Source organism: Amblyomma americanum, chromosome 3 (genome assembly GCF_052857255.1).
Source record: "Amblyomma americanum isolate KBUSLIRL-KWMA chromosome 3, ASM5285725v1, whole genome shotgun sequence".
Taxonomy (NCBI): Eukaryota; Metazoa; Arthropoda; class Arachnida; order Ixodida; family Ixodidae; genus Amblyomma; species Amblyomma americanum.
Genome location: NC_135499.1, coordinates 222,306,749 through 222,330,514, shown reverse-complemented (window position 1 = coordinate 222,330,514; position 23,766 = coordinate 222,306,749). Strand labels below are relative to the sequence as shown.

At 48.4% G+C, this 23,766-nt stretch overlaps 1 protein-coding gene across 3 annotated transcripts; it reads right to left on the bottom strand.

Annotated features, from left to right (window-relative positions):
• Positions 1 to 4,134: 4,134 nt before the first annotated feature.
• LOC144126160 (single-pass membrane and coiled-coil domain-containing protein 4 homolog) lies at positions 4,135 to 22,324 on the bottom strand. 3 transcript variants are annotated; one of them, XM_077660139.1, is made up of 2 exons: positions 21,708 to 22,324; positions 4,135 to 4,368 (listed from the first exon to the last, which is right to left on the bottom strand). In XM_077660139.1, the coding sequence occupies exon 2, from the start codon at positions 4,364 to 4,366 to the stop codon at positions 4,187 to 4,189; it is 180 nt and encodes a 59-aa protein (XP_077516265.1). In that variant the 5' UTR covers positions 4,367 to 4,368; positions 21,708 to 22,324; the 3' UTR covers positions 4,135 to 4,186. The 3 variants fall into 3 exon arrangements, with proteins under 3 accessions (XP_077516265.1, XP_077516263.1, XP_077516264.1); XM_077660137.1 differs by having other exon boundaries at positions 21,609 to 21,967; XM_077660138.1 differs by lacking the exon at positions 21,708 to 22,324 and adding an exon at positions 4,440 to 4,648.
• Between the last annotated feature and the right edge of the window lie 1,442 nt (positions 22,325 to 23,766).

Here is a 23,766-nt window from a genome sequence, read left to right as displayed (position 1 = left end):
CAAGCTAGTCCCCTCCGAGTCTTTCCGCAGTGCTTGTCTCTCGCCTCGCCGGATGGCTCTCTCGAACCTTCCGTTCACTGCTTCCTCCACATTTTATTTAATATTGGTACCCGTTCGTAGTGTACATTAAAACCTGACAAGGGCGACCCTATCGGCGGCTTGTGTTACCTATCCTCCCGGCTACAGCGCATTAAACAGCTGCTAGGTTTCAGACTCGCGTTATTTAACGGGTAAAATGGGTCTCTATTAACATCTCCCGATTATCAAAATTTCAGACATTCCTGGAGCAGGAAATTTTGTCTAACACGACAGCTTGGTGTCTGACTGGAGGAGCTGCACTGGCTTGTACTGCTGCTAAATTTCTATCTGCACAGGTCTGGTTTGGCGTAGGTCGTATAGGCTGCCCCGCTCAGTTTGGCTCTTACTCCCAGCATCTTCGCATTTTGCCGTGAACTCGAATCTATAGAAACACTTTAGGCTGTTTTGCCTCCGGTTCTCTTTCTTTAGAAAAGATTGTTTGAGCAGTCCGCTCTTGCTGTCGCTTGTTCATTCGGCGTCATCACATTGGTTCAGTCGCATGTGTCTCTGCTCCACCGCTCATCGGCGCTGTGCACGGAGTAGTCGATAAGAGCAGAGTTTTGACTGCAGTTCTAGTCCACTTTCCTTCGTGTAATTCTTTAATTTTATTGCGAAAGCAATACTGCTAGAGGTTTCCGCTCTTGGCCGTCGTCCCGGAGAATCCACCATTGACCTTTAGCGTGACTTGTGTGTGACGTCATACCAGCTGTGGAAAAGCGGGGCCCCAACTCTGCTCGTCGCGATCGTCCCAGCGAATCCTCCACGCGCCGCTGCCGTGGGGGAGGCGCTCGCTCTACGTGACGTCATGCCAGCTGTGGAAAAGCGGCCCCCCAACTCGGCTCGTCGCAGTCCCAGCGAATCCTCCACGGTATGTTGGATGATGTGTATAAGGTGAAGCTGCAACGATGTGCTGCAGCCAAGAAGCGGCGGCGTGCGGAAGAAACGGATGAAGAGCGGGAACAACGTTTAGCTAAACGGCGTGCATATTGTAGCCGTTATGGAGAGCGCGAAAGAGACGCAACAACGACAGAAAAAAGCGAGCAAGAGACAACGCGCTCAAGAGACGCCAGAAGAACGCGCCGCAAGACTCGATAAGCGTCGTAACGCAGATGCGGCTAGAAGTGACACCTCCCTTAGTGACTCTTCAACTGCGGAAGAGACCGCTTTGAATTCTCGAGAGCGTCGGAATGAGACGCTGCGTAGACGACGTGCCGAGGAAACGAAGCTTTCGCAATTCGACTTGGGTTAACCAGAGCTAAACCACAGACAATTTTTTAACTCGTAACTATCCTCTGGTGGTTTCAATCTCTTTTAGGTCGCAAATCAGAATGCTTAGTGACTTGTAACGTCGTTTTGGAAGCTTTATGATGAATGTGCAACTGAACTGCAACGCTTCTTGAAAGCTAGCTGAACCACGCGGCTGCTCCGCGCCTCGGCTGTCAGCTCATACGACTGCGATGCGACCTTCAGCCTGCTGCTCAGTTAACAGAACACTCGCTGTCTATAGCGCAGTCTTTCACTGGATAGGTACAGCGACGTAATTCAGCCCGAATGCCATCGTCACTGTCAGCCTCAAGATAACGCCGTCTCCAGCTTAACCCTCCTGTGCTATAGCCGCGGCCGCCCTATGGGGAACTTGCGCTGAAGTTTGTGGTGCCGATTGCAGCGCCATAACACACTGCCTAGCGAGAAGAGCAAGCAGTTGGGGGTAGTACTAAGAGTACTTTTCCGCGGCACCTTCAGGCGCTCATTGGCGTGAGCCTCCGCGCTATCTGTGCTACGCCGAGAGAAGCTAGGCAATGAATGCTGTCAGCCAAATGCGGGTATCTAATCGCGCAGAATGTGTTCTCGCGTTTGCGGTGGCCCAAACGGCTGACAAAAACAGTTTTGAGTCACCGAATGGAACAATTGCTGTGCCATCTTGGCAGCGCAGGTTCCCCATTCCCGCAAACTTCCTTATCTCATTCGCCCTGTCAACTCTCCGTCGTTCCCTGCTACTTTTGTCATCTACCGCCTGCCGTCTAAAAAAACGAATTCCTTTTCAACAGGCAGAGCGACGGGCCGCTTGATGCAATCACTGTCTTGCATCCTGATGCAGTAGGCCTCTAGACGTTCGGTGTTCTGTGGCCCGACTTCTTCCAAGGATGCTGACATTGCTAAAACCACTGGCTTTCGCACATTGGGACAACGCGGCGCCTCGATTAATAGGGTGGAACTTTGGGCTTGTTGGTGCATCACTTTTGAAAAAGACATAGCGCATGAAGACAGGACAGTGTGGAGACAACACAGGACAAGCGCTAATGAGCTCGGCTAATGAGTGGGCAAATATAGCCACCGGCGCACCCTCAATCTCTGTGTCGCCTAACATTAGATCTGACGCTGCGTTATGGTTTTTAACGTAGTCTTCGTCAAAAGTTGAGCCCTGAGGGTTAACTTCTCTAAGCCATGTAGTGGGACTCCTGTAGCATTCGTGGAAGTCGTACCCGTTGGAGGAGGCAGGAAGAGGAATATTCTTACCTTCAGGAGATTTGGAACGCTGAGGAAGCATTACGAGCCAAGGATTGTTGCTTGGAAGCAAACCACCCTGGCTCTTAAACTTTTGACCAAGGCTTCCAGCGCGATGCAACGAGCAAAGACGTCTTGCTCACCCCTTGCGTAACGTCGCGCTGGGGCATCATGCCCAACGATCACAAACATGTCCAGTACTCTGCACTGTTCAGTTAATTAGTATACTCACAGCAAGCCTCGTTCTCAGCCTGACTGGTGGTGCGGCGCGGCACAAAGCTAACGAAACGTCAGGAGCTCACCAAGCAGCAAACTCCATTCGAACAGTGCCAACTGCAATGTGTTGCTACTGGGCGACGCTAACTGCAGCAATTCCTTCGTTGGTCTGCAGAAGTAGCCTGCATAGTCTTGCATTACTCGAGAGGAAAGTATGGAATAGTTGCACCTTGAACTCGCCCACGGAAAACTTAGAGGTTAACGAAAAAGGTTGAAATTAAGTTGAGGAGAGCGCCGCGAGCTGTGGGTAGGAAAATGGCAGATGTAATTTTAAGAGACAGGAAGTAAGCAGAGTGGGTCAGGGGACAAACGCGAGTGGTAGTTGTCCTTACAACAAATTGCGCTTACCCGAAAAACTAAGGGGGGGGGGGCGTATTCGCCAATTGCAGCCTGGACAGCCACAATTAAGGTTTGAAATCCTATTTATGGGCCACGGGGAGAGGAGTGTCATAGGGGCTTACCTAAACGAGAGAACAAACCCAAGAGGGTATGTAAAATTGTTTATGTAGGCGGCAATTTTGAGCTTTAATAATGAAAGACGGCAGCACGGAGGACAATATGCTGCAAACATAGCTATCCTTGAGCGATGAGGACTTAAGAGGATGCATAAAGGAACACCATTTAAGGGCTCTCTACAAATTTTGCTTTTTATGTTTTCGCAATCATACAGAAGGCCGAATTATAATTGGGTGCTTGTGTGTGCAAGTGGCTGTACGAAGTAAGAAAAGTGCCTGTCGACTGGCACCAAACGGCCACTATCAGTGCCTCGCGGGGACAGAAGAGCGTTGAAAGAATTAAGAGGACGAGAGAAGCGAATGCCATCTTGCAAGCCGTGCCGTGTACACTGCGCCGGCGGGTATGCCTACACTCGCTGCGCGATGTCTAACCATTCATGCCGCATGTTTTGTATCGGCATCTCGCCTTATAGGAGGATGCATCGTTGGAGAACATTGAGGAGAGATGGCGAGTAGGATGCAAGGTACGTTAAGAGCTGCTGCAGAAAGGAGCAGAAGAAATAATCGCCGTGGTTGTAGAAGCACGGCTAGTATGGCAGGCTTTAATTAATGCCATATTCCTAACGACCAAATAATGTATACACGGACAAATATATTCACTCAACGCCGTTTTCTTCTTTCCAAAGTAGCAGCATCTGCAGCAAGACATGCAGCGTTTCAAAATGACGAGAAGCGCGGGATTACATGACACCGCTGACGGCATGCGCGCCGGATGTGGTGTATACCTGTCGTGGTACCGCGCGGCCAATGGACAGTGCTGTATCGTTGTGCGTGCATGTTTATTGGCGTGCTGCTGCAGGGACGGTGGTCGCTCAGAGGTCGGTGCGGGGCCGCGTCTTGACGTAGATTATGAGCACTACAACCATGGCGAAGGTGACGATGACAGGCACCACGACGGAGAACATCTTCTCCTGGATCTCGCTCATGTCCTTGCGGCGCTCCTGCTTGGCCCGCTGCGACAGCCGGGGCTTGTTCTTGTTGCGGCTCCCCATTCCTGCACAGAGGAGGTAGCATCGTGTGGGACGACGACGTATACGAGTGCCGCCGCTGGCGCAATGTACTCACGCTGCTGCCGCTACTGCGACGACTCGCTCCGCTTTTGCGCCAAGCTGCCGGCTGGAAAATCACTCGGTCGACGTCACGTGACTCGCGATTGACGCGGCCGCAAAGGAGCCGCGTTTATCCGCAAAATGGCCGCGCAAGAAGCATGCGATAAGCTATTCTGCAAAGGAGGACGCGTGGAACGTCGTCTTCGTCGTTTATGCAGAATGACCGTGCACGAGTCCGCCATGGCGCATGCCGCCACGGGGCGCGAGAGAAAGGGAAGAGGAAGCGATTGGTCTTTCCCACCCTTGCGCACACCTTGCGCAAGGTGTCTTTCCCACACCTTGCGCACAACGGTGTTCGGGGCAGCTCGCTGTCAGGAGAGCAAGGTGGAGCATCAACTCTTTCCGGTTCAGTTGCTCCCATAGTTCAGCGTTAAATATGGCGGCGCACTTCGACCTTTTCATTTTGGAAAAGCTGTCAGACAGAGGGCGCCGATTCTGCCGAGCGTCATGTTGCAGCTGCTCGAGCCAAGACCACAAGCGCGTAGGCCCGCATTCTGGCACTTCACACGAACTCGACAGAATGCGAGTCGAATCGAGGAAAACGGTGGAAGCTTTCAACGAGAGAGGAAGGCGAGTCGCATTTTCTCATAACCAGCTCTGTCCTTCGAGCAATCTATTCGACCTGCACTCTGTCTACTTCGTGTAAAAGCCCCGATTACCATTCTGCGGCAAGTGAAACTGTGCAGCCATGCGTCAAAGCTCTAGCGGTGCGTCAAAAATGCGAATACATCGTGGTGAACCCCGTAGCATCATTTGAAAGAAGAAAACGTGCAAGCGAAATTCGTGCCAATGATCATTTATGTATACTGTCGCTAGCGAGTCATACATGAGCTTAAGGTATAAAGATGTATTTTACCGCAAAGTATGACACAATGTTGTAGCAGAGCTGAGCAAGTCTGACGTCACTCTCTCCAGCCTAGTCTGCCCAAGGCGAGGATGAAGGCGATTTCATTTTGCACACTTTGACCGTCGGTGCTCTAGCCTCAGACCAGTCGAGCGCGACAGTTTACATTGAAGGACACCCATACACATGCAAGCTGGACGCAGGAGCTAACTGCTGTGTAATTTCGAGCAAGGATGTCGGCATGCTGCCGAGCAAACATCCACAAGAATGTCGCGCGTAACGTTAACGGCTTTCTTCGGCCACAAAACTCTGGCCAAAACAAAAATTAGGCTGCATATGCGCGGTGACAACGAAGAGACGTTTTTCGTGGTCGAACAGAACGTGCCCGACTCAATGGACCAGTAGCTGAACGCCTGTATTTTATTTGTCGCGTGCAAAATGTGCACGCAGACCGTTGCACCCAGCAGCGCAATCCTTTGCAATGTTTTCAGTGGACTGGGGCAATTAAAAAGCATTGAGTACACGATGAAGCTAAAGCCCGGATCCGCAGGAATGGTCGTGCCGGCGAGGAGAGTTCCGGTGGCCCTTGGATAGAAAGTCGAGGAGCTCCAGCGCATGGAAGAACAAAGCGTCATATCCAAGGTAAATGAGCTAACATAATGGTCCAGTCATATGTTTACGGTGGTTGAGAAAAACTACGCATCTGCATAGACCACAGCACTAAACAAAGCTTTGCTACGAGAGAACTACCCCATGCCGACCGTTGAAGATGTGCCTAGGCTTGCCGGAGCCAAGTTCTTTACAACTCCAGACGCAGCGTCAAGATTCTGGCAAATCAAACTAGCTGACGCAAGTTCGAAGCTCTGCACAATGAGCACACCTGACGGACGCTATCGCTTCCTGCGCATGCCTTTCGGAATTGCCTGAGCCCCGGAAGTGTTTCAGGCAGCGATGCACCGCGTACGTGCTAGGTTTGCTAAACGTCGCAGTAGTAATGCATGACATCCTCTTATGCAGCAAGACAAAAGAGCACGACTACCATGTGCAGCTTCTTTTAACACGCTGTCGCGAACATAACCTGAAAATGAACTTGAAGAAATGTTCATTTTTCCAGACAGAGGTATACGCTACCTGGGACACGTGCTCACTGCAGACGGCCTGCGAGTGGATCCACAACGCGTACAAGATATTCAGGAAGTGCCAGCACCACAGAACAGTGAAGAACTGCAAGTTTTTCGGGGCACAATAAACTTTGTGCTACGTTTCATCCCTAACATGTCTGTAGTGACCGCCCCTCTTCGGTCTTTGCTGCGCAAAGAAGTCACATGGGTATGGACAGAAAAGCAGCAAGAAAGCTTCGAAAAGTTGCACAAGGCTCTGATAACACCCCGATCCTCCGTTATTTTGACCCCAAGAAAGCATTTACCTTGTCAGTTGACGAAAGTCAGTTCGGGGTAGGCGCCGTTCTGATGCAACATGTGCACCTCATTGCGTTTTCGTCACGGTCACTGACAGATGCCCAGCAAAGATATGCTCAGATAGAAAAGGAAACTCTCGCGATAGTGCGCGGCTGCATCAAATTTCATGATTATCTATTTGGACAGCATGCAGTAACAGTTGAGACAGACCATTGGCCACTGGACGCCATATTCACTAAACCATTGCACCAGTGCCCGCTACGCTTGCAACGCATGCTTCTGACGTTGCAACGTTAACCCATCATCGTGACGTTAAACCTGGCAAAGGACTGTTCCTCGCAGATGCTTTATCTCGTTTTCCCAGTAAAGCATGCATGGAAGAACACGAGCAATTTCAAGTCAATGTTCTCGATTGCTTTTCAGCCTCCGAGCACTGCTTGAAAGACTTGCTTGCAGCAACCGGTGACGACAGTAATCTGACAATGCAGCCGGAATATGCAGAGACAGAGTGGCCTCTTCATAAGCTCGAAGTCCCAGAACTTCTGACCTACTGGGGGTACCGAGACGAGATACACGCTCACGATGGCCTAGTGTTTCGCAGCAACAAGGTAATCATACCCGAGAGTCAAAGATACATGATCCGCCTCCTTCACGCGGCACACGCTGGAGCAGATAAAATGAAGGCGAAGGCTAGGAAAGTGATGCTCTGGCCGAGCATGGCAAGCGACATGGAGCAGTTCTTCAAAGGCTGCAAGGTGTCTCAAACATCGGCCCCGAAACGCCAAAATGCCCTGCGATGTTCCCACCCTACCCTGGCAAGTTGTTGGCATTGACTTGTTCTTTTACGAAGGTTGCGAATTCGCCCTCATCGTCGACTATTACTCGTTTTTTTTTTTTCAAAATTCAGAAACTTCGCACCGCCACAGCAACCTCGCTGCGCGCCTAGTGTTGGGAAATCGTTTCTGGTCATGGCTTGACCGTGAAGTTGTGCAGTGACAATGAACCGCCTTTTATCAGCCGTAAGTTTAGGGAGTTTCTGAACAGCCTAGGTCACGTCAAGCCCCTACCACCCGCGGTCTAACGGCAAGAGCGGTGCAGGAAGCAAAGAGGTTCCTAAAAAAATGCTCCATTAAAATGCCTGCATTTCAAATGTCTTTGCTTGAATGGCGCAATACTCCGCGTGATGATGTGTTACAGTCCCCTGTGCAGGGGCTGATGGGACGACAAACTCGGACTCCTCTCCCGGTGCCTACAAGCCACTACACGATGCCTACACGGACCGAGGAGTCTAACATGTGCGCGAGTCAATGGGTCTCTCGAAACCCAATGGCGCGATCAAATGTGAAGGCCCTTCGCGGGCCGCGTTGCGATCCCGAACCGCACAGGAGTTCGGGCGCAGCAACGGCCCGTCCCAGGCGCTCACTTGTCGCCTGGGCGGAGCGAGAGGGCACACGTTGGCACCCGAAGGATGGTGAACTATGCCCGGGCAGGACGAGGCCAGAGGAAACTGGTGGAGGTCCGAAGCGATTCTGACGTGCAAATCGATCGTCCGATCCAGGTATAGGGGCGAAAGACCAATCGAACCATCTAGTAGCTGGTTCCCTCCGAAGTTTCCCTCAGGACAGCTGGCGCTCGATGGGAGAGCAGTCACACCTGGTAAAGCGAATGATTAGAGGCATTGGGGTCGAAACGTCTTCAACCTATTCTCAAACATTCAATAGGTGTACGGGAGGCCTTCTGGGCTGAGGCCTCCCGCTGCGATGAGAGTGCCAAGTGGGCCACTTGAGTATTTGCTACTACCACCAAGATCTGCATCCACAAGCGATACCCAGCAACGTGGTCCCCAGCCGGCTTCGTGAGATACGCCAAAGGACGTACTACAACCGCGGTCAAAAATACACGGCTCCGGTGCAAGGAGCGGCTGCGGGGCCGCACCGCGGCGCTGTGTGTGTGTGTGTGTGTGTGTGTGTGTGTGTGTGTGTGTGTGTGTGTGTGTGTGTGTGTGTGTGTGTGTGTGTGTGTGTGTGTGTGTGTGTGTGTGTGTGTGTGTGTGTGTGTGTGTGTGTGTGTGTGTGTGTGTGTGTGTGTGTGTGTGTGTGCGTGCGTGCGTGCGTGCGTGCGTGCGTGCGTGCGTGCGTGCGTGCGTGCGTGCGTGCGTGCGTGCCTTCTTATCGGGAATAAACGCTGTTCATCACCCGATGCGGGGCCGTGCACACATGTCTTCGCAGACACCAGGAAATTAGTGATTTATGTTGATAGTAAGCTGGTAAATTCTAAATGTGAACTTTTTGAAGATTACTGTTTGGCGCTTGGTCAGCATCTAGATTTCTAGCTGGCCATTCTATATTTTCGAAAGCGTGATTCCCCCTTGGCGATGTGGCTGAACAAATTCTGGCCATCTCGCACGCCTATCCGAAAACCGTGCGCTGTAGTGCAGCGCGCAAAGCTATGTACCACGAGTGCACACTACTCCGCGGCGCACATGCCACGTGACCATGCGCTCCTGCGTCGCGACAGCACCGCTCTCAAACACGAAATTCGTGAATGAGACCGCATTCGATGGTGACGCGAGTGTGATGGGGTGAAAACAATGACGTGGGCACTGGCGGCAAAACTGAAAGTAACACCTGTCAGGGTCAGTGCCGCGTTTAGTGCGGAAAACAGCGGGTGCGCTGGTTCCCGCTATCAATACGCAGGCCAAAACACGAAGCAGTATCTTGCGTTCCGACGCATTGCTTTATTTGCAATTTTTCTCCGCCCTGACAGATAGTAGATGAGTCCGATAGAGGACGACTCCCCACTCCACATAACTCTGGCCCGACAGGACGGGATATAGTTGGAGGCATTTTAAATGATTTAGAGAAAGGGCCTCGCTTGCACCACTAATGGTTTGGTTTAGGGGGGGTTTAACGTCCCAACGCGACTCAGGCTATGAGGGGCGCCGTAGTGGAGGGCACCGGAAATTTCGACCACCTGGGGTTCTTTTAAACGTGCACTGAGAATTTCGGCTCCATCAAAATTCGGCCGGGATCGAAACCGCGTCTTTCGGTTCGGCAGCCAAGTGCCGTAACCACTGATACATAGTCGAGACGAACGACCGACAAGGAACGCTGCTTGTTTTTCCGCTAGGTGGCAGGTGTTGCTTTCAATTTTACTGCCAGAGCTGACGGCATTGTTTTTGCGCAGCACAATCGAACTTGGCTAGGTTCATAATAATAGATTTTGAGAGTGCTGCTGCCGCGGCGCGCATCGCATGGTCACGTGGGAGTTTTCCATATTTCACGCGCTTTATTTTTCCACGCGATAACTATTTATAGCACACATTAAAGTAAAGACTAGTGAATTGACGCTTTAACATTTGGCGCACGAAACTTCGCCGGAAACGCCATAGCTAGAAAGTTCATTTCTCAATTTATTTAATTATTCAATTTGTGGGAATTTCGGAATGCCATATCCTTCCTTGGCGCGCCGTGGAGACGCAGGAAAGCGGAAGCTTTCCTCCTTCCCCACGCGCGAGTAGCCAGAAGGTCATCTCGAGAGCGCCGCCTCCTTCCTCAAATCGGTTGCTGATTGGCCGAAAGTGACAACGGGCAAGTGCGCCGAGATAGGCGGGTACCGGCCGTGACCGTGGCCGAGGGAGACGACAGCGAGCCGTGACAGCGAGAGGACGTCAGGAAATTACCTCTCTTCTTCCCTCTTTGTTGTCGCCATCTTGTCCCGTCAGCCGCACGACCAAGCCAGAAGGCAAGGGTCGCATGCAGCTCCAGCTGCCAGCGATTTTGGTAGAGCCCAACAAACGTTTGGCGCCGGGCTAAGTGTCCGTGTTGTGTTATTTCGCATTTCCGCTGCGCCGCAGTGAGAACGGCCGCGCCTGGTGTGTGATACCGGGAGCTCGGAGTTCACGGCCTAGACCTCAAAGGAGGCTCAACGGCCTAGTGGCAGGGGCAGGGGCGCGACTTCGGAGGTATCGGCGGCGAACGTTTGCATGCGCCGACAATGGCGGCCGGGTTTTCCCGTGCGCGCCGCATTCTTGGGGCAAAACGATCCCCGATCATTTGCATGGGAATGTGCCTAGAGACCGCGCGTTTGCTGCGCTCACTTCGCTGCCAGGAACCCGAAGCCCAGCGGCAAGGCACGACGGATCTCCGTGCGGCTGCAACCGCACGTGACGCTGGCCGATCCCGAAGAGACTCGCCGGCTCCGCGGAAATCCGCGTAACCTACGAGGTGGCGCTCCAGTTGCTGCTTTCGTAGGGTGCCCCGATGCCAGCGCCTGCTTTCGCTTCCCCCATGAGGGAGACTTCCCTCCTCGCCCAGCCGGTGCTGTCCTGATGCACGATGGTGAAGATGGGCCGCGTCGAAATGGAGGGGGGAAACAGGTTCTCCACAAATTGAACAAAACACAAAAATACTGCCACTTACTATGTACAGCGGTCAGCAACATGGTTCAAGTTTCCACGTTACGGCGTATCTTTAAACCTTGCCGAAAGTTAGCTATATCCCATCATTGCTCGCTTGACAGTTGTGTAGTAAGAGTCACCAGAATACGCGCCGGCGGAACATGCAGCCTTCAATCTTCACGTATGCCCAGCAATTATGGACAAAATCATTCTTCAACGGGAAATAGTATACATGAACGCAATGTTTTCATATATCGTAAAATTTCACTATGGCAATCAATATACCTTGCATTTTGCATAGGCTTGCATTTTTTTTTGCTATTGACGTTTTTGCGATCGTCAAAAACGTTTCCTATTGGTTTTTTTTTATGGCATTCTTAACTACTCGACGCGAGCGATGTAAAAAATTTAAAAGAAAGGTTTTGCTGCACATAGGAAGAATGGGCCATTGTCTTCAACATTTCCATAACAGTACATTACAATATTCCAGTATTCAAAATTTTTGTCCAAGAATGTTGGACTTGAGTAATGTACAGCATACGAATAAGGGCATTTTTTTAAAGCTTCAGATGCAGGCCCAGGATGCGATGCAAACATTTATGGAGTAAAAGTTATCCATTCCCAATCCCCCCAGACCACATCGAAAAAATAAGAAATTCGCGGAACGCGAACAACAAGGTAAGTTGTTGGGCGAGTTCGTGAAGGTATACCATGACTATGCAGCGCGACTGACGGGACATCGAAGAACGAAACACAACAAAACACAACGCATTGTTGTCGTTCCTGCGAGTTCCTTTCTTCTGTCTTGTTCGTCGCACTGTAGTCATGGAAGCAATGAAGCTAGGAAAGAACTGAAAGAATAAATGACTCTACATTTACCTGTAAAGGCCAGCGGAAGGAAATTCGTGCAGCCTAGCGCTATGATCACTGATCCATCGCGGCGGAGACCCGTAATTGACGCTGGTGTTCTCCCGGGTGTGACGTTCCAGCGCTCTAGACAGGTGTATGGACGACTGTACACTTTTTGTAAGACAACACCCACCCGAATGGGCTTCCTGGCTACAGCCTTTGGGGAGGGAGGTGACGGCATGCCTACGGGTCCCGGATGCCGGACAGCCTAGCTACGCCACTCATCACGAAAATCTCAAAATTAAGTTAAAAAAGAACTAATAAAGGTACACAAATGAAACCTCCTGCACTACACCGATTTTTTTATAAGCTCCAAGCTTCAGTGCCCCCTTTATTCGAGCACATAGTGACCATATTTCGCTATATTTAAAAGGACGTCGAACAAATACATTTCAGCGAACGCAAATTTCCTCCGGCATTTTACTGTGTTCACATCTCTTGTATAGACGTAGTATAAGCGGAACTCCCGTGTGAGCTTCTTCAAACAACGCTACGTCTTTTGCGTATAGGCAGCGAAGCTACTGACCTTGTCAGCTGCAATATTGTCGCTTTGGTGTCGCTCATGCAGCTACGTTATCATTGTATCTACTTATCGACAGCGTGCACAGCAAGCTTTCGAATTGTGTCTACTTTTTGCAGTTTGAGCAGGGACAACGTGCACAGGGCTCGTGAAATCATGCCCTAAATGGAGCAGTCGCGCTCCCCGAGTGGGACCATTAACTTTCGAAGTCGTCACAAAAACGTGGCGTGCACCACCCTTGGCTCGTGACAGTGTCGTGAAGCTTACGGTGCATGGGCGGATTTAAGAGGGGGTTTCGAGGAGCGGTCGCCTGCCTTCAGCCAGAAATATTCTTCCGGAAAACCATGAAGCCCCAATTTCAAACGAAGAAAGAAAGGATGATGTGTTGAGTCTGCCTGGATACAGAAGTTTTTATTTAAATAGGAAAAACCGACGTGGCGGTGGTGTGCTGCAGTTAGTATCGGAAAAATTTTCATGTTCTTTGCAACCAGCATTTTCAGAAGTTAATGACGACTATGAAGTTCTAACCCTACAGTGTAAAAGCAAACTCTTTGTAGTCCTTTACCGCCCCCCCCCCCCTCAAGGAAATATAAACAATTTTTTCGGCTATTTAGAAAAGTTGCTCAATTTTGCAACTGTTAATAAGATGCATTTGATTCTAGGTGGTGACTGCAACATTAATTTACTAGAAAACACAGTGCCGGCACGTGAATTTAAGATACTTCTTGATTCATATTTTTGTCACAATGTTATATCTGTACCTACACGAATCAGTCATCACTCCGAAAGCCTTTTAGACTTACTTGTGACAAATAACATTCATGACTGTGCAATGTCGGGGAGAATTGTGACAAGCTTAAGCGATCATTCCCTTTCTACATGTTCTGCAAAGCAGGCGACTTTCTTAAAAGGAGTAGACTCTGTTCGGAGACCTATACTCTGCGAGAAATAAATCCGGAGACTAGAAATATTCCGAAACGAAATTTCACTCATATGTTGGGACCCAGTGTTTGAATGCACATGTGCTGAAAGAGCCTATGAAACATTTATGGCCCTTTTCAAAACATGTTACTATTCCTGTCTTAAAGTGGTAAAGAAGTGTAAAAAACTGCGTGAGCCGTGGATGACAGATGAATGCCTTGTAATGATAAAAAGGAAGGAAAAATTGTACGAGAAGTTCACAAAAACAAAGAACCTGGATGACCTTGCAGCTTTCAAAAAATACAGGAATTATGTAAAAAAAATTTTTACGTAAAATTAAAAACACTTACTTTGTAAATCTTTTTTCCTGTATAAAAAGTGATGTCTTATGGCACGAACTCGGCAAACTCTTGAACTCTGGCACTCGCCACAATGGTGAATTTCGTTTAATACTAAATGATGAAATACTTGAGGGCGAAGAACTTGCAGAAAAGTTTAATGAACACTTTGCAACTCTCTCCTCATGTTCGCACGCGGTTGACAGGAATGTCGCTAAAACATTCTTAAGCTCACAAAATTCTAAAACTGCATTCTTTGAGCCATGCACTAATGAAGAAATATATTCTGCTTTCATGTCTCTAAAGAACAGCAAGGCCAGAGACATCGATGACTTAGAAATCAAACCTGTAAAATATGTCCTCGACCTTCTAGTACCCCAACTTTGTTTTATCTTTAATGCTTGCTTACAAGCAGGTACTTTCCCAGAAAGCATGCAGTGTTCCAGAGTAAGTGTTATACATAAATCTGATGACAAAAACAATTTATCAAACTATCGGCCAATCTCTGTGCTACCCATTTTTTCCAAAGGATTAGAAAAGGTTATATGCAAGCGAATAATGTCTTTCTGTGACAAGCATATGATTTCACTCGGAGCAGCAATTTGGATTTCGTAAAGGTCGATCTACAGAGTTGGCGCTCTTAACGCAGAAAGAATTATTGCTTAAAGGTTTTGAGGAAAATATACTCACTTTGGGTGTTTTTATCGATTTCTCAAAAGCGTTTGATAGAATCGACCATACAATACTGTCTACCAAATTAGACCATTATGGTTTCCGCGGTATTCCTGGTACACTTCTTAAATCATATCTTAATCATCGCAAGCAGTGTGTTTTAATTAATGAATGGCGTTCTAGTGTTCTAAATATTACTGCAGGGGTACCACAGGGCAGCGTATTGGGACCGATACTATTTAACATCTATATAAATGATATAATAAATATTAGCAGACATGCATATTTCATTATATATGCAGATGACACTAGCCTTTTCTTCCAGTCGAATGACTTAAACGATTTAAAGGTTTCCGCAAATACAACACTAACGAAATTGCTTCAGTGGACTAAAGCAAACGGTTTAGAAATCAATACTAGCAAAACAAAAGCTCTGTTATTTGCGCCTGTGCAAAAAAATATTACTAGGGATCTCAACATGCAGCTTGGATCAGAGGAAATAAAACTAGCAAGTGAAGTTAAAAGCTTAGGGGTAATCTTCAATCAAAACTTAAGTTGGAATACGCACGTGGACCATGTGGCAGGAAAGCTAGCGAAAGCTACGGGTTTGCTTTCTCGGTTCCGGCACATGCTTCCAGTGAAAATTAAACTTATGCTTTATAATTCCTTGTTTCTCCCCCATATCAATTATTGTAGCCTTATCTGGGCTGACACAAGCCAACGCAACATAAACAAACTGCGTCTGCTGCAGAAGAAAGCCATTCGTCACGTAGCAAATGCTCCCTATGATGCCCATACACAAGTGCTATTTTCCTCCTTTAATGTGCTTCCTTTACAGCATGTCCACCAATTTAACCTCATTATGAAATACAAAGAAGCCATAAAAGATGACAGCGTCACTTTTATGAAGCTTTGTAATCTCAGGAAAAATCCAGAAGCACCCTATCCCATTAGAAAAAGAGAATTCTGGTCAATTCCCTTTTCACGCACAAATTATGGCCTACACAGACTACAGTACCACATACCGAAGTACCTTAATCTATTGGAAGCAAATAATATTGACATATGTAACATCTCAAAGAAAAAATGGAAAGAAAACCTCATATCACAAAGCATGTAACTCTGCTATTTTTTTTATGATTCCGGAGTGGCAAAGACTGTATTTGACACAAATGTGCATTTGAATGTTCTATCCTCTTTATTTTTTCTGTCTTATTGTTGTTGTTAATCTGACCTGTAAATGACTTATGCGATGTTGTGTTTGAGCGCGTGTATGATTATGGCGTTATTTAAGTTTTGTACATAACTGCCGGTTGTCTGCTACCCATGCCAAGACAGGGGCAGGAACCCCGTCAAGCTACTAGGATAGGAGCTTTTTGTTCCTGTCCCAGTGTTTTTTTCCTGGCTTATTATGGGGAAAAATGCTGAATAAAAGGATTTGATTTGATTTGACATGCGCATTGTGCGAATTCGATTCCTTCTGAACACCCCCCCCCCCCCCCCCCCAAGAAAAAAAAATGCCACCCATAAATCCGCCAACTAGATGTTAGTGTTTAGAACGAAGAAATTGAAAAAAAAAAGCGCTAAATGGAGGCTGAAAGGGTCACAACTATACGTGACTTGGAGTTTAACAAGAAAGACGGTTGGTCGCTCATTTTGCGTGCGTCCCTTACTCTGTCCTGCGTCTCATTGAAATGCGCTGACCAAATGCATACAAGCTTGATGCTGGCACAGGGCGATAAGAAATAACAATACCAAAAGCAAGAGACAACGACGTGAACGCAGATAAAGGAGATGCATCAATCAAAACTAGTAACTTCAAGATACATCGTGACGCGAGGATGAAGAGCAAAGAAGCACTTTTTAGAACAAGAACGCTACGCAGTTGAGGGTGTCAAGGCCTACACAGCGATATGGGGTGAAAATGTCGAACACCAATATAAAGGTGTAGGTAAATGTGCATGAATCGAAATGTAATATTTACGCCGCACGCGCAAGGAGGCACTTAACTCATGAAAATGTTACATGAACGAGCAACAGAGAAGGACAAGACGACAACGGTGACAGGCGACAAAAAGTAACACCAAAGCACAAAAGAGGAGCAAGCCGAGAGTTTACAAATAAAACGGTTTTTCCTTTCATTACAGTTATTATTCAACGGGAGGCACTAGTCAGCATGTTTTCATGTAATGTGCTTAGACGACACATATTACTCATATGCCGAGAACTCCAACCACCATCTTGCTGGAACCTCACAGACCTAGAAATTTGGAAGGTCGCGGTCTCTAGCTCACAGAAGAGGCTGGTGAAATGGGCGGAGAAGGTCGCCAGAAGCCACGGACTGATGGCCGCCAACCGGGATTAAGAACCAAGCCAACCAAACCTCCCCTAACTCATTCCCTTACTAACGGTAGACAGCTGGGCTAGTTGGTTTGCATTGTGATGGAACATGGTACCAGCGCAGGAAATAAGGACGAAGGGAGAAGAAAGACAACACGAACGCCGGTTCCCTTCTCCCTTCGTCCTTGTTTCTTGCGCTGGTACCATGTTCCATAATAATGCAAACCAACTAGCCCAGCTGTCTACCCTTAGTGACATACTTTCTAATGCATTGGGCCCCGTTATTCCTTCTTTTTTTGTGTGTGAACTCTTCCACGACGCTTGTCAACCTCTTAGCTGTTACCACATGCCGGGCAAGGGAACTCACAAACAAACCGGCGTTCGTGTTGTCTTTCTTCTCCCTTCGTCCTTGTTTCTTGTGCCGGTACAATGTTCCATAATAATGCATTCCCTTACTTGGGCCGTCAATAAACTTTTTACCTGCCTACCCAGACGAACAAATAACCGCCAGAAGATTTCTTTTTCGCTTCTTCACTTTTTTTTCTGCCTCTCCTTTCTGAAGGGTTTCCGTCTGGTTTCTATCGGGAAATCGACCGCTTCCCGGTGGATTTATTGTTTCCGCCCGTTTCTATTTCTCCTCACTTTGCCCTTCAGATCACTGTTTGTTTTTCTTTTTGAAATATATGTTTACTTCATGCATGTCTGTGCCGCACCTTCTTTTTTCCCTCATCAGCAGGGGAGCGAGTGCGAAGGCTGGTCCGCCGGCCGATTCGTTGTAATAAAATTTATCCTGAGTTATTCTGGTGACTTTCGTAACATACATATGCAGCCCGAAAGCATGGAAGAATGCTCACATTAGCTTAATCCATGAAATGGTGTGTGTGTGTGAGAATAGAAAAATTGTGGACCGAGTAGCTATTATCCGTTAAGTTGCTTACCTAGCTTACCTTAGTAAATGCATAATTAATGTTGGTTTTTGGAAGGTTTACTCGACAATAGAACGTACACACACTACCAGTTGTAGAGAAATGCGCAGAATATAACCAAAACAGAATGTAACCGGCACAGCCACCGTTGTCCTCCGCAGGAAATCCGATAAAATACTAGCCGGAAAAGGTGGATTCGCACTGGCGAGTCGCAAACGTCGCGCGACCGATTTTGGTCAATTATTTACGATTTCCGAAGCACATGGAAATAGGGGAGGGAGCAAACGAATCGACTTAATCCTGTCGCGCGACCTCCGCGGCTCGCCAGTGGGAACCCGCCTGAAGGGCGTCATACAAGGAAGACACAATCTCCCCACTACTATGCACTTGGTGTTTACAAAAAAAATGTATTTCCAGGGTTGGACATCAAAAGCTGGGGATAAAATCTATTTGAGAACACCTTAGTAATCTCAAATTCGTCAATGCCTATTAAATCACTTCATGGAGGAATCGCATCGCATATATTATTGAGGATCGAAACACGCAAATCAAAACGGCGAGACTATAAAAGTGATATGAACAAATATAATGTAATGTTCAATAGTTTGGGAAAGAAACAGTTTACGATAGGCGATAGAACGATGTGGTAAATGGGGAACAAAGCCATCGATGGAAGGTATGCGCGGTGAGCGCAGATCCAGACCATGTGTAACTACGTCTGCGGCCAAGAAGGCAATTTATAATTAGATTGATATTTCTTCTCTCATATGTAGTTCCAGCTTGCGCTTCATCAGCCGAAAGGAGTACATGACGTCACGAGTGGCGTTCAGGTCACGGCAGGCATACGAAAAAGCGATACAATTGCCGCTTGTTCACTCGAGCTGTCTGCGGCTGAAGGAGGGCGGGCTGGCTTAAAGGTAAGTTCACTCTGATGGTTTGCGGAGCTCGTGCGGCTTGTTCTGCTCGTCTCGAAACGGGCGCCCAACGACCTGAAGTGTTCACACAGGCGAGTGGTGGAGCCTGCTCCTTCGAACAACATTTGGTGGCTGAGGCCAATACTACAGTGTTCCTGTGTGTGTGTGTGCGTGTGTGTGTTTGTGTGCGTGTGTGTGCGTGTGTGTGCGTGTGTGCGTGCTTCCGCAGGGAGCATATACAGGAACACTAGCCAAACCGCCTTATCGCGCCCTCTATCTTCAGGACGTGCTCTCTTCCGCCATGAATGCACATGGCGATGTGAGCGAAGAGGTCGTGACCATGCACATGTGGCTTTGGAAGCTCACAAAGCTGCCGAGGTTCCGGCGGTGGTGCGAGCGCCCCTGTTTACGGCTATGCCAAGTATATATAGCCAGCCACGCAAGGCATCTTTTGCCCCAGCGAATCGCGCACGGCAAATGGTGCTACCCACAGTCAGTTTGCTTCTTCTCGCTCCCGTGTCGTGTGCATCCACCATGTAACATGCTGCACCTCTACTGCTGCGTGTAGGAAAGAATAGAAACGCGTCACCGAACGACGCGCAGGCAGCATATATAGCCGAATCGAGAAAATGCTGTCGTGGATCGTTAATCTGGAAAAATTATTCCCATCAATCGTCTCGATATCAAAAAAGGCACCATGTTTACGCACACATGACGCGTCGTCTGTATCCTATGCTGAGCAAGACTCCGATCTCTTTTCAGGCTTCATGTTTTCTTTTATTCTTGCGGTTCACAATGAAAAAAAAAAATATGGCGTCGTTCGGTCCTGTGCGGAAAATTCCATGACTGAGATGCAACGTTTCAAGTCTTACATAAAAAAAAAGAACTGCGTATGCAGCGCATATGGCATACGTGCGGCTGCAGAAGCGTGCGCGCTCGGACACGGCTGCTAAATCCGGATCGCGGTGGGTGGCTGCCACGCGCAGTGCATGGTGTGAATTTCCCGGTGAAGCAAGAGTCCGGATATAAACTTCTCTAGCAGTCGTGTCATTTCCCGCTGCGCCACGGATTGGCTGAGGAATCCTGCGACATCGTGTCGCGTGGCGAAAAATCGGTCAGCGGGCGACTGCCACAAACGGGTCGCTGGAGACTTGTTCGGGGTTATTCATGCATCGTGACGAATCGGCTAAACAAGTCGCGCGAACTACGCGACCCGCAAGTGTGATTGGGCCTTCATAGTTTGAGTACGTTTAGAGCGAATCAAGACGAAGAAGCGGTGGTCATATCGCATTTAAAAGTGCGCCTCACACGACCTGAACCCCATACTCGCTACGCGACAGCCGTCGTTTGGTTGCAGAAAAAGGATTTAGAACGACAGGAGAGACGAAATAAAGATGCAATTTGTTTACCGGTCGCATGCGAATACGGTGCTTACTAACGTCACAGTCATCCAGTGCTAACGTATTGCGCATAATTCCAAACAGATAAAACACTAAAAATTGAGCGCCCCTGCTACTTTAAAGAACAATATACATATAACTTTATTGCATATTTTCGCCTTCAAAATGACGCGTTAGACGACAGAATACACGGATCACCGCGTGGTATTCGCCTACGACGGCTAAATAATTTGTAATTAAACTTCTTCTATCTCGCTGTTTCAGTTCCATTAATCAAACGATGGCTGTGACGTGCTGCTGAACTTTAGGTCACGTGAGGCACCGAAAAACTGCAATATAATCGCCGATACGTAGTTTTAACTCACTACAGCACTTAATCCAGCCTGTTTCAAGAGCTAGAATTACAGCAAAGGATGTATCAGCAGCTATATATCTTGCCTTTTTTTTGTGTGCCTCACGTGACCAAAAATTTAACTACACGCCACAGTCATCGTTCGGTTGATGAAACCGAAACAACGTCAAGAAGGAATTCGATTATAAATTATTTACTGGTCGTAGGCGAATACCGCATAGTGCACCATGTATATCAATGTGTAACGCATCGCTTGAAAGAAGAAAACACAAACGCAAAAATTTGGTGTCTTTACTCCTTTAAGATAGGGATAAGCTGGAACTACTTTGGGGTCGCTTTTCAGACTCCCGCTGACTATGTGCCGAGAAACTGTCAATGCGCGTTGTTGGTTGTTCCGATGGCACAACCGTCGCCGAACGGAGATATGCACTGCAGGATCATTGTCGTCTATTCACAGCCTACGCAATGGTTGGAGAGTGAAACACTCGCGTCGTTCGTATTCCCCACGGGGGAAGGTGTTTCACACGGCCAATAACGAAAAAGGAGCCGATTAACAAAAGCACGTTCCGCGGTTTGTCAACGGCAAAGTAGTATTTGATTTTGCTCTCTCGTAGCAAGTTCCGTATACATCAGCCGAACGGGATGGAGTTTAAATACCAACTGCGGTAGGCCCGGGCAGCAGTCAGGAATACGATGGCTTCCGAAGGTTGCTGTTCACCAACAGGAAGTGCGTCGCTAGAGTGGCGAGATCTCGCGAAAAACATTCAAGTTTTGCTCCGAACATCCAAGAAATGTTCCAGCACATGAGATGCGTCCACTCTATCCTGCCTTCTCGTCTAACGCACTTGAGGAACTACAAACTGTGCTTGCCCACATATCCTGCTCGAACGGAGGCGGCGAGCAACCTCGAAGTAAACCGTCTGCGTCAGATGGGCATTTGATATGATGTGCGGAACTTTAACCATTCTTTTAGCCCGAGAAAAGTAACCGCGCGTCCAATACATAACGGAAACCACCGCGCTGTTGTGAGCATTAGGTCGCGGGTTCGACTAATGACGTGGCAGACCGGAGGGCGAGAGACTGTCTTGTCTGTTTAAAAAAAAATAATCAAAAGAGAAAGGTTCAACGAGTGACCGCAGGTGGCCGCTGGAGTACGCTCCGACGGCGCTTACCGAATATAACTGGAGCGGAGCAGAGCGATGTCAGTCACCAAAGTCCTCTGCACAACACACGCGTGGCACGCAGTGAGCGCGCGCAGCTGCAGGTCCCACCTCGCTGGCCCCTTCCGCGCAGATGCGACGTGGCGCAGCTGGCTGATTGCCGTCAAACGACGCTGGAAGCGCTCCTGGGAATAACGAGCACGTCCGGAGCGCCCGCAGACCACACGCGAGTTCAAAGCGTGGCGAATGTGGCGACTTCTAGAGGAGCATTGCAAACGACGCAACTGTTACGCGGAGAAGTCGGTAACACGCTGTCTGAGACGGCCGAAGAATGCGCGGACGACGGCGGCAGCACATGCCGCCTGTGCCGCCACTTGACGAAGCCAGCTGTGCTGTTCGTCACTCACAAAGCGCGCGTCATTGAGGCCGCTAGTTTGCTGGGTTCGGAGCGAATCGCGTTGTGCGCGTCGTCGATCAACGCCACCGCACCGAAAGGCAGTCTGCGGTCACGTCAGTTGTCCTTTTGCTTTCGCCGACAGTTGTATGGAGCAATTGGGCTCTGCGCAAGGATTCTGAACGTCGCCCAGTTTAGGTCACTGAGCCGCAGTTCCCACCTGCAGTCAACGACGAGTGTCCACCAAATACACCAGACTGAACTCGAGCTCCACGATGCAACCTCTTCAAGATGTATCATGGACAATATTTCGACGTCGTACGAGTGCGTATACGTACAAGGTACGTCTTATGTACAACGCGAACGATTGGTATGCGTTATAGAATACACATGCGATTCACGCGTCATAGGCGCTCAGTTGGTATTGGTTACGTGTTAAATGCTGTTTTATTGCTGGTCTGCCTATTTTTGTCAAGCTAGTTACTCGACTATGTAAGACGAATAAGTCTGATACAAAGCGTCTTACAAATTCAAATGGAAACATATGCACACTATTACACTACTGCAGGTAGCCCCTGAAAGCGTTGTTTATTTGGGACAAAGGGACAATGAGGAGAAATTGAAGTCAGCCTGTATTTAACGCGTCCTAAAAGAAAAAGAGGCTCCTTTCACTGGACACGCAGTTTTTATGAAAGCAAAACGGAAAAAAAAAAGTACAGATATCGCTGCCACCTGCCATTTTCGCAAGCAAACTGCGGTGACGTCATGACAGTGTTTTAATTTGTGAGGATAGGATACACTGCCATTCACTTCCAAACGCTGATCACGGGTCACCAGTCACAAATACTTGAAGGCAGGCGCGAGCTTCCTCATTTGTGCCTAGACATATCCTCAGCCCTTGCACTTGAACGCTTTCCAAGTGCGCAACCAGGAAACGCTCGTTGAGATGTTGAATAAGCATTGTATTGTATAGCACTGACGGGCGATACGGAATGTAACCTCAAGAAAGCGCCTTGGACAGCCGCGGAGTAGGCAGCACTCGGAGAGACATTTTATGCCAATTAACGAGTCTTTAACACACTGACGCATTCCGACCACGACAGACCACAGTCATCAATCATACCCAAGAATCTGTGGTGATGGAATGACATCTCTATGGCAGATGGATTTTCATGATCGTACTACCACTGCTCGCTTTCCTTCACGACATCGACACGACACCGCTCGTTGCAGCCTTTTACACATTTGCGGTCGTGTGGCATCAGAAGCTCAGATGCAGATGTCATCAGCATAAGCACTGATGTGCTTAGTTTACATTTCAAATGACATTAGCCACCGACAGGTAAGCTATAGGCAGAAATCTGACGATCCGCAGGTAAATCCGGCCGGCCCTAGAGAAGGATGTCATAGACAACTTTGTCGTAGTACTGCTACGAGTACGGTCCGCTTTTTTGTACTGTTTCACTGCGGGTTAAGGTCGATGGCGTTGGCGGCAGAAAAATGTCCGTACCAAGTTATGTCCAGATAGAGGTCATTCTTCGCTAAGAACCATTCAAGTCTCGCCAGCACCGTATAAGCTCCGCGATATTTCCAACACAGCTTCCGTGGGATAGTGGCCGATATGAGCCAAGCTGGCAAGGAGCCTTTCCTGGCTTAAACTAGCGACCGCGGCCGTTCTTTCAGTTTTCTGGAACAATATCTGAAACCTATATGTGCAACTGAACTGTGAGAGTAGTTCCTTTCGAACTTTTACAGAGCAAAGTGAAAAAAGTGTCG